Below are 19,815 nucleotides of genomic sequence, written 5' to 3' on the forward strand. Positions count from 1 at the left end.
TGGCGAACTTCAACTTTAATGATTTTTTTACGACCTTTAGTAATGAGCCATTGGACGTGCCTTTTTATTGCATTGCTTTCTCCCTATTGTCCGAATATGCCAGCCGTCTTTAAGAGTCTGTCTTTCCGAGTCTCTTCACCCGTACCTTTGATCCTTTTTTTGCGAAGTGCACGCTTTCATCCCGAGCATCTTCCATACGCTTGTTACTTTAGTAAAGTGCTGTGGTTCGAAAAATCAAATGCGGTATGTATTACCGTTCGCAAAATACGAAATGCATTATTCATCCATTATTCAGGAACTTTTAACGAAAGTTATAAACGTGTAGCGATTTCAGTACAAGTAAGTGTGAATAAAGAGTTGACTTCAAAAACTGAACCAACTTTATTATTTTCTCCATTACATTGTTGAAAAAGTTAGTTTGAATTTCAGAATTCCGCACTCTTATGTGGATATATGGTAATCCTTCTTTTAATCTCTTGACACACAGTGAAATGGGAACTCATCAAGATCTGCCAATTAATCTTAATGCCTTGAATATTCAATTTTTCCTTTATTTCAACTATGAATAAAACAGTATACTTTGCCAGTATATATGGGTGAAATACACACAGAAGACACGCGGAAAAAATTCTGGTCGTGTGAGAAATGCTTGCAATTTTAATTTTTAAATTCCGTCGTCCCGATGCGACGACCACGATGTTAAGAGAGCGACATTTTTAACGGAATCCGCTTATATTCTTTTTCTCGTATTCTCGCCCAGCTGGATTAATTTGCGTCCTGGGATCCGGGAACAGACGGGAAAGTTCTAATTTTGTAACTTGTAATTAGCTTGGCCCGCGCGAAACTAACTTTGTCCGCGAAAAAAGAAAGGGAGTTGGCGGAAAAATCTGTTCTTTAATTGCTAAGTCAAATAACGTAATTAACTCCTTATCGAGACGCGAGGAGTGCGCTTATACAATATTTAGAGATTCCGGATTTTCCTCTTCGTCTCTGACAATAGCAGCGTAGAGGAGTTTACATAATTCGAGGAAAATCAGGTATTGTATTTTAGAGAATTCTTATGAGATCCCGGAAAATACGTAAAGTATAATATACGAGCTGTTTCGTAACTCATTTCGCGATTGGAGTCATCGTGTTTTACGAATTCATGACGATGCATCACAAAGTTGCAGAATACTTCTTCTTCTCTGATATGGCTGGGAGACTTTCCGAAAGGAATTGTCTATACATTAATTAGGTATAGGTATTGGATAGGTTAATATATGATAAACTAATATAGGTATTTGATAGGATAATATATGATAAACCAATATAGGCATTATATAGAATATATGTGTGAAAACCTCTTTTTGGGTCATATGGGAGGATGGGACCCGAGCGGAATCGAACCTGGAATCTTTCGATTACCAGCCTGCGACTCTACGCCCGGCGCCACGCAACGCCCCAAGTTGCAGAATAATATTTTAAAACATAAACTAAAATAATTAAATAATAAAATAAAGAAGCGAAAGAGTCTCGATGACAACAAGAGCGACTTGAATTCTTGTTCCTCGCTGGCTGTTTACCGGGACGGCTTTTCGAAAGCAGGCAGCATCCGTTATCACCGTTTCACCTTTCGTCGAGCTTGTTAAGATACATCAATGGTTGTAAGATGGAGGCATTGAATGTTGCGACAATATCGTCTCAACGTGTCATTAAACGCCAACGCTCGAGTAGGGGGCTCGGATATACCCGCGACTGAAGTTACAACCCTAGGCCGCCTAAGGCTTGGCCATTAACGGATGAACTTGGAAGCGCGGTCCCGTAAATCCGCCAAAGCCTCTACCATCGCCGCCAGACTCCCTCGCACACAACCCCTACGAATATCTCGAGATATTGATAATGGAAGTGGGAGATGATCCGCGGCATTTTCCACATTTCAGCACTGACGCACCGCTAAATACCTCTTGCTAGATATTACGAAATGCCCCTCTCCTCCCCCCGTATATGTTTATATCAATCCATGGGTATATTCAAGGCTTGATTCTCTAATCCGGCCAAATAGAAATCCCCCGTTATTGACGTGAATTAATTTCCTCTGATGAATGAAGAGCTCATAAAACGAGAAAAAGCGTTTGTAAGCGGCAAATAAATTATTTCTAACAGACACGTGATATCACGAAGGAGAGTAAAAGAGTTCTCGTTTAAGTAGGGTATCTACTCTCTGAAAAACCTGGAATTCTCAGGGAATTAAAAAAAAAATTTCTCTTTTTCATAATTTTGTTCTTATACTGTAAGCAATCGGCAATCCGTCGATAAGCCAAGTTGTGAATTATGTGTTTGAAATATATTATGAATATATATCTATGTCTCTGTTTATATGTATTGAATGTCTTAACAAAATATTGAATATACAGCACATATTCTTTATTTTAATTTTTAGTGATAAAAAATAAAAATGTTATATTTTTATTAAAAATAAAAAATTTTTATCTTAATAAAAGCTATTCAACTTTTTTCAGTACCTTTGCAAATCTAACACTTAAAACTTAAGTGGCTTTGTGTTTTCTCTTGGTATAAGATCGAAAAATATTAGAAAATACGTACAATAAAAAAACTTAGTTTAGGAAATTGCATGGAAAAGTCTTTAAATATTTTCTTTATTTTGAATTTTGAACAAAAATACCTGGAAGATCGAAGAATTTTCAGGGAATTTTTTTACAAGATTTGAATAGACACCCTTTAAAAAAGTAATACCGGCATAAACACGACAATACTTTTGCAAAGTACGACGGCTTATAATAAAATATTAAATTAATACAATAGCGACAGAACTGAAAACATATATTTTCGGAATGTGCTTCTCTTCCCACGAGTCCTCCAAGGAATTGGATTCCTATAAGCCAATCATTATAAGAATAGTCAGATAATAGAATAACTGAATCGCAAGATTTTCCGTAACGCAATTATAATATTATACCTTTCTATCCTTCGTACTTTATTAAAGAAATGGACAGATAAGAATAAGAGAATCTTGCTATCTCGAATAGATTTGAATTTGTTGAAGCAATTTCTTTTTTATATGCACGATATAATTTTCATCAAACTAATTACTCCTCTAAGAGTATAAGAATCCAAGAAGATCAGGCGATTTTATCAAACACGGCTATGTTTTATTTGTTACGTAATAAGTACAAGACGGTAAAGTATTTTATTTTTGCGCCATCGTTTAAGGATGCATCATAGGATGTGTCATATGTCAAAACATTGACAGAAGCATGAAAATTTCATAGACTGTTTTACTATTTCCTCTGAGTATCTGAAAAATCTGAGCACAATTTTTTTAACGATTTGCAAATTACTTGTTTAAAGTTACTATTGATTCTTATGACAAATTGCATATTGTAACACTTATTGACAAATTTGACAAGGAAAAGACATTGCCAACAAAATAAAAATTTTCACATACATTAAGAAACCTGTAATAAATATTTGTACAAAACTTAATTTAGATCTTCACTTACATGTTTAAAAATTATTTATTAAAAATTGTAGAAAAATATTATTTATTTTTTTCTCTCTTTCTGCAAATTACTTGTTTTCTTTATTTGTATCTTGATTTCAGGGGGTACTCACGATCAAAAGTTTTTGTCATAAATTAGAAAAAAATATTAATTACATTTATTAATTACATTAATTACATTTATTAATTACATTAATTACATTTATTAATTACAATATTTTCTTTTACGAAAATGTTGAAAACCATATTATTTTGTGATACTTAAATTCTTTCTTTTTATGATCTGGATTTATTTATTTGACTTTTCAAATAGTATAAATGTAAGAAATATGTTTGTTTTTTTTTTAATTTTGACAATTTTTTGCTACTATTGTACAGCCAAAACATCCTTGCATGTAGAGTCAGATTTTCTCGCTGATTCTTAGGGGCTGTAAAATGTATCCTTATTTTTTTAAACGTAATCGCACTACGTGTGAATTAACGTTACACCAACGTATGCGCGTATTCGGTAGAGAGAAAAAAAGAAATCGTCTCGCCCAAGAAAAATTTGTTCCGCTTTGTGCCCTCGTGGCTTTGCGAGGCTTTTAGTTTTTGCGTTTGCTTTCACGGATAAGCCGCGTTTTTCTTCTCGCTCTAACCTGACGGCTGCTGGTCCAGACGAAGGCTTAAGCTTGTAGTGTTACGTCGTTTCCACGCTAACTTTTAGAGAATGTCTTTAACATACATGCGATTTTCCCTTTAGTTGTCAGACGCAAATACAGAGTAACTCGGGAAATCTGCATATTCTTACACCGCACAAAAGCTCGCGAATTCCCGCGAGTTAAACTCATATTATAATATTTTTCACGTTACCAAGTTTGATTGATATAATTAAATAAAAATATATAATTAATAATTGATATAATTGACACAAGTAAATTTGTTTCGGGCGATTTTAAAAGCTGCATGCATGATTGAAAATTTTATTAATTCGCGTTATTTGAAATATCAAAACTCCAATTCACAGACTTACGATTCTATATTCATCATATCAATTAATCGTATTTTCTTTGTAATTATAAAACATTTATATACAATATTATTCATCGTTTATTGTATTTCGCTCATTTCGAGCGATGTGCGATTATTATTGGAATTTTAAACTTTCGATTGTATTACATACGAACAATAATTATTCTACATAAGAGCAGAATGGGGGGCGATGAGTGGCTTAGAGCGTTGAGTCGCGGGCTGACAAGTGCCACGTCCCAGGTTCGATTCCGCTCGGATCTCATCCCACCATATACCTCTTTATAGAAGAGAAGGAGGAATGACAGAGAAGGAAAGAAGGATAAAAAAGAGGGGAATAGGAAGGAGACAAAAAGAGGGTTAGGAATAAGGAGGATGAAGGAGGAAAGGGAGCGTAAGGAGCAAAGGGGAAGAGCAAGAGAGAGGGAAAAGGAAAGCGGTGTAGTAAAGCGTTGCGTAAAGTGTTAAGTTAGGTGTAGGAGCGTTAGTTGTAAGAGCGGAAACGTAAGAAAATGAAATATATTTGGAAATTTGTAAAGTGTAAAGGTATAAAATTGCAACCCCATTTGGGAGTCAATAAAAACATACATACATACTTACATAAGAGCAGAATGTCAAATAAAACGTGCGTGCTCGTTAATAAGGGTTCGTGGGAGTAAGGAAGCTCGAAGCGAACGGCGGCTGAAGGATTGTTCCTCCGTCGTTCCTTACTACCAACTTTCTCACGTCCGCGATTGTGCGAATAATGATAACGTCGACTTGAACTTTCTTACGGCGCGATATCGCCCCCGAGAATTTGTGCAGCGCTTACCGTGGAATTTTGCAAGTTCCTAGGAAGCAGTGCAGTCTCGTCGAGGTGCTGGAGGGAAGAATGACTAGGAAAGGGGAGAGAAGATACTAAGAGAGTTAACGTAAAGTGTTGCAGCGTTAAGTTGACCGAATTTATGTTAGTTGTCGCCGTTTTGGCCGTCGCGTTTCTCAGCCTCTCTCTCTCTCTCTCTCTCTCAACCGTTTATAACCGTTGTACAATATTGTAAAATATGACAATATGATATTTTGAAGAGCACGTAATAACGAGGGCTTTAAATTCTTGCATAATTTTTGTCAAGAAAGACGTCATGGATTTATTATAATTCTACAGTAATTTCTTTCTTCGTTTATTTATTTTTAAAGTATTTAAAAATGTTTTGGCTGTACAATAGTAGCAAGAAAACTGAAAAAAAATAAAAAATAAAAAAAACAAACATTTAACATTTCTTACATTTATACTGTTTAAAAAATCAAATAAATAAATCCGGATTATAAAAAGAATTGAAACAATATGATTCTTGACATCTTTGGAAAAAAATATTGTTGTAATTAATATTTTTCCTAATTTATGACAAAAACTTTTGATCGTGAATACTCTTTGAAATCAACTGCAAGGAAAAAAAAAGAGAGAGAGTAATTTGCAGAAAGAGAGAGAGAGAGAGAGAGAGAGAGAGAGAGAGAATATTTTTCGACAATTTTTAGTAAATAACTTTTAAACGAGTAAGCGGATTTAAATCAAGTTTTGTCCAAATATTTAATAGAATTTTCTTAATATAAGTGAAAATTTTGATTCTGTTGACAATGTTTTTTTTTTTATCAAATTTGTTAATAAATATTACAATACGCGATTTTCCATAGGAATTAATACTAACTTTAAACTTAAATAATTTACAAACTGTTAAGAGAATCGTGCTTAGGTTTCGCACAAATACTCATGTCAGAAGGAATAGTAGAATAATTTACAAAATTTTCATGCTTTTGTCAGTGTTTTGACATATGACGCATTCTTAAATTTTCGTATAATTTTTATCAAGAAAGTCGTCATGGATTTGTTATAATTCTACGAAAACTTTTTGTTTATTTATTTTTAAGATATTTAAGTGCAAGTGTACGCAATCTGTGGGCTTTTATACTGTTATTGCAAATACTTATGTGCAACAGTTCCTTTACTTATTTATCATGTAATAATTTTTATCCGTAACGAGCTCTAATTACGGTAAAATATACAGTAGCACTCGACGTGTTTAAAATTACGGTACGTTTTTATGTCAATATGAATATTAAATGAAGATACATTTTTTAATGTAGCATTTTAACATACTTTTTTTAACGTATATTCACGAATATTCAAAGCGAGAAGTTAGGCTGGTAATTCCGACACGGACTCGTGTTCTTTACTCTTTAGATTTTTTTTTTTTTTTTTTTGCGCGATAAATCGTTTGCAACTGAGAGAAACTGCGATACTTGACGATGATTCAAAAGCGCTCAGTCGGAAACGAGATCGTACACCGTTTGCGAAATTCTGTGTATCGAGAACTTTAAGCTGCCGACAGCCGTTTCCAAGTTTCATCACCTCGTGCATACTTTAGCCGTTTTCGCTTTACCTTATTTTTATCAGAGAAGCACGCTTTTGCGAGTGTATCTATTTTGCCTCCTATATATTAATGTTGAATTTAATATTACTCTCAACTTCTTCTCTCGTCACATCGACTATCTGGAAATCCCTCTATCACGTTCATATTTGATTTGTTATTCTTTATAAATTATTCTTACTCAGACTTGTCTCTTATATTTTTGATATTTAATTTCTTCAAGAAAGACGTTAACATTATTCACCTAACAATTTAGATTTGATTCTATAAATCTCTTATATTATTCATTTTGTTTTCTAGATATCTATATTATGAATCTTTCTTTGTTAATTATGAAATAATTATGTACGAATTGTGAATAATGTAATTTTTCAAACATCTTTCGCAGGTTTTGATTAATATATCCGTAACAACATTCATCTGTCTCCTTAGATATCGTGTTATTAATTACGAAAAAAAATGTCGTTCCTTGATCAGTGATTAATTATTTCTATTTATTTCGAAAACAAGATGTATAATTATTAAAGAAATGCGAACTCAAGAATCGTTAACTCGCGTTAATAAAGATTGAATTACGCCGTTTGTAAAGAATATTAAATAAAGTAACGAAGAAATATTATAGATCGCTCTTCCCTTTACTTCTTCAATCGCACAAATAATATATGCAAATGACAAACTCATCGATAAACTTCGTTCAAAGTTTATTTATGTGTTTTAATATTTACGTTGAAATAGTAAAAAGGATCTTATCTCGACATGCCCGCAATAGAGGCAGCGCTAATGACGCAATTGACCTTAGTTCAAGGTCCCCCTTATCACAGAGTGACAAGAGCATTATTTTTTTTTAAATTCTACAGACGATAAGCAGATACATAAACGTTATACTTGGAGAAAATTTTTAATTTGCACTCAAGATTGATTGAATTATTATTATAATTCTATATTAATTCTATATTCCAATTCTATATTAATTCTATATTCCACCATCGTTTATTAATAGTTATAATTAAACTTAACTTTTAATTCTAGTAAATTTGTGAAAAAAATTTAATACATATACATCTTTGATAAAGAACAAAGATAATCTAAATGCTCGCATGTTTTATTAATCAGCAATATTTTATTATTATTTTAATTGCTTTTAAAATAATAAGTCTTCGATGAAGACCGAAATTTTCGTCCGATCGTCCTTATATGTAGAAAAGAGCGACGTCGTTATTAATCCCATATTTATGCGGATCATTTTCGGCGGGGAGGGGAGGGGGGGGGGTGACCGAGATTGAGTCATTAGTTTTACGGGGATTGGACTAACGATCCAATCCCTCGAACGCGATAAATCAGTTTCCCGAGCGGGTGAACTTGTTCGGCTTACATCGGCCGCTATGACCGGATGTAATGGTGAACATTCGATCCGGGAATGTGTAACGTACTAAAGGTAGTGACGAGTAGCAAATTTGCAATTATGAGCTAGTTCTGCGGCTTATTACCATCTTGATGATTTACGCGGGAACGCATTTAATGGCATCTTGTTGAATGTTTTGAATGAAGAATTCGTTTCTGATCTTGGCGATCATTCGAGAAAGCATCCATCTGTCCATTTGTGGTTGCAGTTTGAGAAACATTTTACTGAGACAATATTTGAAATACATATAACACACGTAATATATATACAGGGTGTTTCAGATCAGATCGATAAAACTTCAGGGTCTTATAGGAAATTGAATTTGGAATAATAAAGTTCCCGTAAACGTAGGCCCGCAAAACGCTTCGTTAAAAAGTCACAGCAAATAAACCTCGAAAAATCACGTTTCTTTGATGATTTTTAAAAATAACTTCAAAACCCTTCATTCGTTTGAAAAAAATAACGAAATAAATCTGATGGGTAATTTAAATAACAAACTAAATTACATCAATTACATTATTTAATTCTGATAAGGCGTTCAAAAGAAAATAACCTCAAAACAATGAAAAAAGCAGAAACTTGAAAAAAAAAAACTACCTTTCGATGGTCTTTGTGTAAACACTACATTTGTAGTGCAAACATTGCAAATGCAAACATAAAAACGTTCTTATTAAATTTTGATTATAACTAATTACTTACAGAGAGTTTATTATATATAACTTTTTAACGAAACGTTTCCGGATCTATGTTTGTAAGAACTTTTTTGTTTCAAATTTAATTTCCTATAAGACCCTGAAGTTTCATTATCCTGACCTGGAACATTCTACATACAGGATAGGGCATTTATATTGAGACACCTAAATATCTAAAAAATAAAGCAAGATAGAAAGAAATGTTTCGGACAAAAGTTGTTCGGTTCTGAGGGAGTCATAAGATGGGTGCCATTAGTTTGACTTTGGGTGGAGGCGCTTCGGAGATTTCAATGTCAATCTTGTTTTATTTTCTTTACACCAATTGACGTCTCTCATTTTTCGAGCTTAAAATATTAAAGTAACATTATTGCAAAATAAATAATTTCATGAGATATTTCATAGTTTATGTAAAATTATGTCGAAGTAAAGTAATAAAATAAAGTATAAAATATCTCGTAAACTATTAAACTTTTGGCCATTGTACCCCTATAACTTTTTATGCAGAATATTGTAAGGAATCGATTTGTGTAAAAAAATTGGGCTGTTTCCATTAAAAAAAAAACAAGATTGATATTGAGATCTCCGAAGCGCCTCCACCCAAGATCAAACTAATGGCACCATCTTATGAGGCACCTTAGAAGCGAACAACTTTTGTCTGAAACATTTCTTTCTATCTTACTTTATTTTTTAGATATTTAGATGTCTCAATATAAATGCCCCATCCTGTATTGACAATAATATCTTATTACAACATTATTTCATTCTTAAATCTATTTGGCACGTTTACTCGATTTGACACGTTTTTTCGTGCGATTAATTATTATTTTGGCGCGCCGAAGATCACGTTCGCGGAATTAATACTTGTTTTGCAATCGGTGTCTGTTTGGAAAAAAAAAAAAAAAAAAAAAAACATGTTCCGGATATGTTGTGATATTTGATACAAATATTAATTCCACAATTCATTTATATATATTCCCCGAAGGAGAGCGTTAAAAAATTTCTATCTTCTAAATTATGTAACTTATATAACCGGAGATATACAAACTTTTCTCGACTCTACAACGAAGGATAAATTATTCATTTCCTCGGATCATATGTCTGATTAATAATCATTACCTGGAAATTGATTACGCGGAATCTGTCTGATACTGCGATTGTCTTTAAAGTAAGGCCGTTTTCTATCATTTCTAATCAAGATGGTTTTTTAATTTTTTTTCTGTTAAAATAGACTTTTTTCTACAAAAATAGCCACATTTATCTGAATAAAAAGCGTACGATATTAAAAACACGTATATTTATTCTTGGAAAATTATATTTAAACAACTCGTGCAAATTTGCAATGAATTGACAGATGTATTGCTCTTTAGATAATTCGCGGATATAAATAAAAAAAAAAAAAAAAAACTAATACGAGTGATTTTCAACATGCAATAATTCGAAAGGAATCAGATAAATGTTCCGAATAGTCGCTTATTATATAAATATACAGGGTGTATCTGAAATTATGCACTATACTTTAGGAGTATATTCTAGAGGTCAAAATAAGACTTCTTTTCCTATGGATCCGCAAATGAACCCTCCTCCGAGCTAGAGGCTCCTAAAGTTTGGGGAAAAAAATTAAAAACTGGCTGGATTAAAAAAAAAAAAAAATAGCAGAAGGTTGAAATTTGGTATAGCCCAATAAATTATGAAGTAAAGTAAGTCAGTGTTGCGAGTGTTTGGTCACATTTTCAAATTTTAGCTTGGAGGGCAGGTTCATTTGCGGACCCATGTTCGTAAGGAAAAAAAAAAAAAAAAACTTATTTTGATCTCTAGAAAATACGCTCCTAAAGTTTAAAGTGCATCATTTCAGATACACCCTGTCTATTGATAAATTAGAGCTAATTTGATTGTAAATTTCGTAGAGCGATTATTAATTATTACTTCGTTTAAATCTTACGTTTAAATCTAAAGAAAAGTTTCGATTAAATTTTAAAACTACTTTCTATAATTATCAACAAATTTAGAAATAATGTGTTGGCACATATAATTAATTTAGGCATATATTTTTCTTTCTTCATTTCGTATAAAAATTATTTATCTCGGCATCTTTATAAAAATTTCCATTGTTCGTTTACTAATAGCTCCTATTATTCTTTCGACGCACAAAAATGTTTCGCCTTCCTCCGTGTATCAATTTCTACATGTCTCTAACACAAACAGATTTTCTCTTATTCTCCCCCCTCCCCCCTCCCCCTCCCCCCTCCCCCTTTCCCTCCCTCTTTTATCAATTCTTTCGTTCATATTTCTTGTCGCTCTCGTACACACGGGTATGTATTTATTTTCCACGCTTTCCCGCAATCTCCTTCTCCCATTCGCGCGTCGATCATTCCTCACGCATTTCGATCCCTCTCCGAATAGAAGCCGCGAACGAACAGTGGCAATAAATACTGCAACACGCGAATGGCAAAGAGCAATAAAGTTCTTGCGCTGTGCCCGATCATGTCGCGCTATGTTTTTCTCATTCAAATATACGCCTACGTGGCATTCGTCGCCATCGTCACAGCTGACCAGGGTGAGTCAAGGAAAAAGTGATACCTCACTATCCTGCCATTTTTAATTTCATTTTTTTGGAATAATAATTTTTTTTTTTTAAATGTGAATTTAAAAAATCTACGAGGTTGACGATGCTAAAATTCAATTGTTTAGATCATCTATCTACGGTGTTAATTTTTTTTTATCAAATCCTTTCAATTCTTCCTTTTTTTTTTCTTTTTCTAAAGCGGAATGCGACAAAACAAAATGCCCGGGACCGTTGAGGTATTACGAGTCTCTCCACTGCAAACCTGTGTACGAATATGAAGGTGATTGTTGCGCGAAAAAATATAATTGTGATCATCTGAAGGAGAGATCTACGAACAAGTGTTACGTTAATGGTAAAGAGTACGAAATCGGTGATGATCTTAAGCCTCAAGACGCGAATCCATGCGATATCGATTGCACCTGCAGACGTGGGTGGAATGATGATGGAGTGTAAGTACGATTTTAATATATAAATAAATTATTTTAACATATATATATATATATATATATATATATATATGTATACTGGGTGGCTCATTTTAATCCATCCAGTCGAATATCTCAAAAACCAAGCCCGGAAGAGAAAAATGTTTCAGACAAAAGTTGTTTGGTTTCGAGGGGGCCATAAGATGGTGACAATGATTTGACCTTGGAAAATCATTTGAAGGTCATGTGAAGGTTAACTTTAAAATCTTAAATGGAAACTCCCATTTTTTATTTAGTATTCTTGTAGCTGACATCGAGAGCTTTCCAAAACGCTACAATAAAGTATTTTTTTATTAAGTACTTTTTGAGTTATTTTATATTTTAATCTGACATCTTTTGATATAAAAAATTAAATATCTCATAAAAAATATTCAGTTTTCGATAATCTTACCGTAATACTTTTATGTACAGAATAATGAGACAAATCAATTAGTATAAAAAAAAATTGTTTTTAAGAAAATTATTTACAATGTATTTTTTTAAACAATTATTTGTTTTTTTTGGCACTAATTAATTTGTCTTATTATTCTGTACATAGAAGTATTACGGTAAAATAATCGAAAACTAAATATTTTACGAAATATTTTATTTTTTATATCAAAATATGTCAAATTAAAATATAAAATAACTCAAAAAGTACTTAATAAAAAAATACTTTATTGTAGTGTTTTGGAAAGCTCTCGATGTCAGCTACAAGAATGCTAAATAAAAAATGGGGGTTTCTATTTAAGATTTTAAAGTTGACCTTTACATGATCTTCAAATGATTTTCCAAGGTCAAATAATTGTCACCATCTTATGGCCCCCTTGAAGCCACACAACTTTTGTCTGAAACATTTTTCTCTTCCGGGCTTGGTTTTTGAGATATTCGACTGGATGGATTAAAATGGACCACCCAGTATATATTGCACCCTTAAATAGTAAGAAAAGTTTATAATAATATTTTCTATACAATATTAAGAAAAATAATTAATAATTATTATTATAAATTATTCTAATGCATATGTATGTTTACGTAAGAAACATTTTTTGTGTAATGCAACGTACAATTTTAAATAATCAATTTTAAATAATCATGGGATAAAAATGCTCTGTCATTTCACATTTTAACTGAAAAGTCTTCTATCTTTCTGCAAATTCAGCGCGGTAATCATGAGTATTTAATACGAATATCGATCATTCAGTGTATTTTCATTCGATATTATGAAAGATTCACGTTACATCATTCAAATCACGTTCTCTCGTCTCAAGAGTTCAGAATTATTCTATCGTAGCAACATGTGTCAGATGTGTCAATATATGTGAACCTGACTCGCATCTTGCACGGGATCTCTTCATATTAGTAAAATTGAATTTCGTACGCTCGTTTTTTATATAGCCATTTATTTTTGCTTACCAAATAATTTCACACGTGTCGCTCATCGGAAAATTCATTTACCCCAGATTTTATATTTTATTTACTTCATAGATTTTTCATCGTTTGTTATGCCTTTAAGGATGTTTTGGCTGTACAAAAAAACTGTCAGAATTAAAAAAAAAGAACATCTTTCTTACATTTATACTGTTTAAAAAATCAGATAAATAAATCCGGATCATGAAAAAAAAAATTAAAGTATCACGAAATAATATGGTTTTTGACGTCCAAGTAAAAGAAAATAGTTGTAATTAATATCTTTTCTAATTTATAAAAATTTTTCATCATGAATTTGATCCTGAAATCGACTGCAAGAAGCAAAAAAGAGACGAGTATTTTGCAGAAAGAGAGAGAGAGATAATATCTTTTTTACAATTTTTACTACATAATTTTTAAATGAGTAAGTGGATCTAAATCAAGTTTTGCACAAATATTTATTATAATTTTCTTAATATTTGTGAAAATTTTTATTTTGCTGCCGATGTTCTTTCCTTGTCAAATTTGTCAATAAGTTACAATTTTCCATAAGAAACAATAGTAACTTTAAATTTAAATAATTTGCAAATCGTTAAGAGAAATGTGCTCAGGTTTTGCACAGACATTCAGAGGAAACAGTAGGACAATTTACGAAATTTTCATACTTTTTTGTCAATGTCTCGACATATGACATATACGTCTTTCATGAGATTTATGGAAATCATTTCGAGAAAATTTATTTAAACACAAAGATATCAAATTTTCGTCGTATCAATTGTAATCAGATGGGCGATATGAAAACGAAATTTTAAGATTCTCTTTATTTAAATCGTACAAACTTTTTGAGTAGTGCTGCGTTTGTATGTGCTGGCGTTGATTGTGCCTATGGGCTAATACAACCTGGTTGCTATAAGCGGGGAAACTTGACAAAATGTTGCGATGATGGAGAGGAAATTTGTCGTAAGTACATTATCCTTATCAAATGTCACAAACTTATATGTATTTATGTGTATTTGTATACATATGTACGAAATTTATGAATGGATCATTATATATAGAAATTATCTGCCACAAAATAGCATGCTAGAAAGCTTAAAACTCGATGCAAATAGTTATTCAAGAAGTCACACATTATATTTTTTTAGTACAATAAAGTAAATGATACTTAAATGTAGCTCATACGCTCGCGTAATAATATGAACATATTAATATAATTCTAAATATGTTTCAGCTGAGAAACTGGAAGACAGAGCTAGTTGCGTTGTAGATGGAAAGATATATAAAGATGGCGAATATTTCGAAGTGAAGAATGAACCAGAGTTAAATTGTATCTGTCTACCGGGATACGAAGGTAAAAAAAAATATATATAATATTTTAATTACTTTTTAATAAACTTATTTAACAACTTACTACATATACTTGTATAATTCACAGATAATTGTCAAACAAAATTCTCTAAAAAGACATTTATATCAATTTTAATTGGAGATTTAATATTTTTAGGTAAAAACGTCGAGCCTTTCTGTGTCAAACCCAAACGTCCACATTGCAATCCTGAATTCCGCGATGCAAGCGACATTCATCGAAACTGCGCTCCAGTATTCTATAACAGTCAATTGCCTCAGATCGATTGTCATTTAGGCACAAGATGCCGTAAGTTTTCGACGAACGTATTTGTATGCGCTATGCGGCAATTCTATCGTTTTTTTTATTTAAATCTTAACTATTTTGTGGTATTTTTCAGAGAACGCCAATGACACCGTAATTCATAATCACGATGATTTGAAATCTGACGAAAATTTGGATGGTACGTTATTTTTTTTTTCTTTTTCTCACATTTAAGATTTATTTTTAATCATTTATCGAGCATATGCGATTTTCAAATAGATAATTTTTTATACGTTGAAATATTTTATATAAATTTCACGTTCGTGTACGTAAACATAACGGGAGAGGCAATCTTTTTGTTTCGCGCTAGAAAATTCAGTTTCATCTGTTTTTCTCTTTATTTAATTACAATATTTTTATCTTGTGACAAATCAATTCGGCAATTACGAATATAATATGAGATAAATATGAAGTATTGATACGCGTTTGAACATTCAAGCGATACTGATTACATCTACGCTACGAATCACGGCAAATAGGAGGTAATTGCGACAAACATTGCATGCGGGTAACGAACAACGCGCTAAATCAATTTCCGGAGCGTGTTTATATTATGGTTCTATCCAAAATGAGACAATTAATTTTAAAATATAACTAACTTTATCACCGTGCTCTCTCAATTTAGTAAATACGGAAAAATTTCGTTAGAAAAGCTTTAATTGATACGCTAATAAAATTGAATGGATATTCAATTTTAAATTGAAATTTTTTTAAATAAAATTAAATTTAAAAAAAAAAATTGAGTATCTATTGAATTGAAAAAAATATGATAATATTGTATATCGAAATTTCTTTCTTCTAGATGAGAACGTGTGTCTGTTTGGTAGCCTGAAGATGCATCTTGGCGACGAATTGAACAGAGATACGGATTATAGTTCCGTTTGTGTTAAATGCATTTGCGAAGTACCCCCTGTACCAACTTGTCAATTTTTGCCGGATAGCGAATGCGATGTGACAAAACATTATCCAATTTTGTAATCGACATATAAATCCTGATCATCTTTGTCTTATGCGACTTGAGAGATGTTTGTTAAATGTTTCAAAAAATTTTCAATAACAATAAAATTTTATTTTATATCCACTCCTTTTTCTCACTCACTTTTTTCATGTTCTTTCTTTTTTTCTAGTTCTCGGGCATATTTTTTTTTTTATCTCCCACGTACATATTACTCCTTTTTTTTTCTCCATCGAATAGAAGTATAAATAATGCAGCGCGGACACTAAAGTCGATAAAACTTTTGTGCGATGCTCAATCATGTCGCCTCGTATTTTTCTCTTATTCGGTGCTACGTGCTTTCATTGCCGTTATCATGACTGTTTACAAAACAAGTTGTAAAAAGGAAAAAAAATAATATCTCGTTTTCTTGTAAAGAAGAAAATAACTTGGAATTTTTAAGCTGTTTTAAAAATAATTTAAAATTAATCTTTTACTATATCGACGGGCTTAAAATCGTTTGCAATTCACGATTCAAAATTCTTTCTTTCTCGCGAAGAGGATTGTGATATAATGAAATGCACGAAAAGCTCTCTCGGTTGTTAAATCTATGTACGAAGAATAAGGCGACTGTTACGCGTCAAGCTACAACTGTGACCACCTGAAAGCGAGATCTCTGGACAAGTGTTACGTCAACGGCACGAATACGAGATCGGCGAAAATCTTGAGGCCAAAGACGCGAGTCCTTACGACATCAGTTGCGCTTGTAAACGCGAATGGATTGTCGACAGAATATAAATAGAATCTTAAAACATGAGTAAATCAAATTATTTTAATATATAAATCCCATATTAAGGTTTAATATATAATATGTAAAACACTTACTTAAATCTTCATTATCAATGGAACATAAAGACCCATTACAAATTATTTTAAGCGGAAAAACTGGTAGATATTTGTTGGCCATCTTCCCACTTAATTGTTCTTGCTTTGAACCTCGCTGTTATTATGGAAAATAATTTTCTTTGTCAATCATTATTATATATCATTATATATTCCAATTACATGTAACTATCATAATGATTTAACAAATTATCTCTTTTACCTTGAATCTTATTTTGTATGAATTTTTCAATATATACAGAGTGCCCCATTTTAATCTCCTCAGGCAAATATCTCAAAAACCAAGCCCGGAAGAGAAAAATGTTTCAGACAAAAGTTGTTTGGTTTCGAGGGGGCCATAAGATTGTACCATTGGTTTGACCTTGGAAAATCATTTGAAGATCATGTGAAGGTCAACTTTAAAATCTTAAATAGAAACCCCCATTTTTTATTTAGTATTCTTGTAGCTGACATCGAGAGCTTTCCAAAACACTATAATAAAGTATTTTTTCATTAAGTACTTTTAGAGTTATTTTATATTTTAATCTGACATATTTTGATATAAAAAATAAAATATTTCGTAAAATATTCAGTTTTCGATAATCTTACCGTAATACTTTTATGTACAGAATAATGAGACAAATTAATTAGTGCCAAAAAAAAAAACAAATAATTGTTCAAAAAAATACATTGTAAATAATTTTCTTAAAAACAATTTTTTTTTTTTTATACTAATTGATTTGTCTCATTATTCTGTACATAGAAGTATTACGGTAAGATTATCAAAAATTAAATATTTTACGAGATATTTAATTTTTTGTATCAAAAGATGTCAGATTAAAATATAAAATAATTCAAAAAGTACTGAATAAAAAAATACTTTATTGTAGTGTTTTGGAAAGCTCTCGATGTCAGCTACAAGAATACTAAATAAAAAATGGGAGTTTCCATTTAAGATTTTAAAGTTAACCTTCACATGACCTTCAAATGATTTTCCAAGGTTCAAATCATTGTCACCATCTTATGGCCCCCTTGAAACCAAACAACTTTTGTTTGAAACATTTTTCTCTTTCGGGCTTGGTTTTTGAGATATTTGCCTAAGGAGATTAAAATGGGACACCCTCTATATATATATATTTATAATATATACATTTTTATAATATATTTATAATATATACATATATTGTAATAAAAATTCACACAAAATAAAATTCAAGATAGGAGAGAAAACTTATTCGATCATTATGATAATTATGGATAATTTGAATATTATAATGATATATAGTATACGAAATAATATACGAAAATTATCGGTATTTTGATGAACTTTCAACACAATGCTATAGATCGAGATATTCAACAAAATGTTACCACGAGCACCAAGTTTGCCATAAATACATTCTCAATCGAATGTCATAAATTATTCACGATGTGCGAGGCATTTATTATGTAAAAATTATCCATTATAATCTCAAATTACGCTAATAAATTTTTGAAATTGAAATATTTGACATATATGTGTGAAAAATGAAATTTATATCCGTGTATTTTAGCATAACTTGAGAGACGAATATGCGCTCAAAAATCCGATTTTATCTCTTTTTCTCTTCTAATTTTATGGATAATAGATGATGTATGTGATATAGTAGAGATAATGATTCTAATGATATATTGTATGATGATAGTAATTATATATTGTAAACCATCGACGATAGTGAGCCGTCACTTTGATTATTATTTGTAATTCAAAATTTGATTACAACTGTAAATGTTGTGTATGTCGAGTTTTAAAAAATTCCACTTTAATCTCCATATATTTATATCCATGCTGAAGATAGATCAAAAAACGTTTGAGAAGCGTACGTTTTTAATGCATATCGGTTAATAAAATTCAACAATAATAAATTCGCTCATCGATATCTGCGTCTTGACTCTTATCTGCCAACTTTCCCGCTCAATTGCTCTTACCCTGAGTCCATTGCTGTTAACAAATTATTTTCATTTAGCATACAACCTGTTCGTCGTAGAGATTTAAGTAATCTTGGTATAAAAACGTGCTGTCAATTCGACAACCGTTTCACATTTTACCCGAAAAGTCTTCAATATTTTTCTGCAAATATTGCGACAATTGTGAATATTTAATACGGATATTTAATACGTTACATCGTGTCGTGCAGCACATTTTCTTCCAATATTATGATATACGATATACTGAAAGATTCATACACGGCGTCGTATTATTCAAATTACATCACATTTCCTCGTATACGTCGACAGTTTGGAATTATTCTGTCATAATAGCACGTGTTAGATATGTGAATATAATTCACATCTTTTGCACGGAATTTCTCATAAAATATATCGCTTAGCGCGATTTATTGTCGTTTCTTGAAAGCTGCTTAACGTTCAATCTATTCTATTCGTCAAATAATCTTATATACATCAGGAAAATTTATTTCCTTTATAGGGTCTTCAGAAGTTTCTCTCATCTATAAATTCATTCAATTAATTATTAGGTTAATAAATTTCCATCAATCTCTAACGCAAAATTAATGAAAAATTTATTCAATCAAATGTTATTAAAAATTTAATAAAGATACGCAAAATATTCATCGCGTCAATTGTAGATAATTTTCAACAAAACCTAAGTATATATAGATCGAGAGATCTAAATATTTTATCACGATCAAGAAGTTTGCCATAAATACATCCTTAATCGAATATCATAAATTATTCGCAAAGGGCGTGGCAATCGTTACGTAAAAATTATCCATATTAATTTCAAATTACGCTAATAAATTTGTGAAATTAAAATATTTCACATACACGAGCGAAAAATGAAACTTATATCCGTGTATTTTAATCTGATCTAACACGAGAGACAGAC

The 19,815-nt window shown here is 31.5% G+C and overlaps 2 protein-coding genes across 3 annotated transcripts in view; both read left to right on the forward strand.

Moving 5' to 3' along the window:
* LOC138933430 (uncharacterized) overlaps positions 1-19,815 on the forward strand; it is a 217,818-nt gene that overhangs the window by 123,974 nt on the left and 74,029 nt on the right. The gene's annotated exons all lie outside the window — the stretch shown is intronic.
* On the forward strand, positions 11,257-16,193 carry LOC138933487 (uncharacterized). The gene is made up of 7 exons (XM_070296221.1): positions 11,257-11,560; positions 11,769-12,018; positions 14,294-14,403; positions 14,675-14,794; positions 14,948-15,097; positions 15,189-15,251; positions 15,915-16,193. The coding sequence occupies exons 1-7, from the start codon at positions 11,449-11,451 to the stop codon at positions 16,088-16,090; spliced, it is 981 nt and encodes a 326-aa protein (XP_070152322.1). The 5' UTR covers positions 11,257-11,448; the 3' UTR covers positions 16,091-16,193.

This window comes from Polyergus mexicanus, unplaced genomic scaffold (genome assembly GCF_030449975.1).
Source record: "Polyergus mexicanus isolate NDT 795.1 unplaced genomic scaffold, iyPolMexi1.0 SCAF_1, whole genome shotgun sequence".
Classification (NCBI taxonomy): Eukaryota; Metazoa; Arthropoda; class Insecta; order Hymenoptera; family Formicidae; genus Polyergus; species Polyergus mexicanus.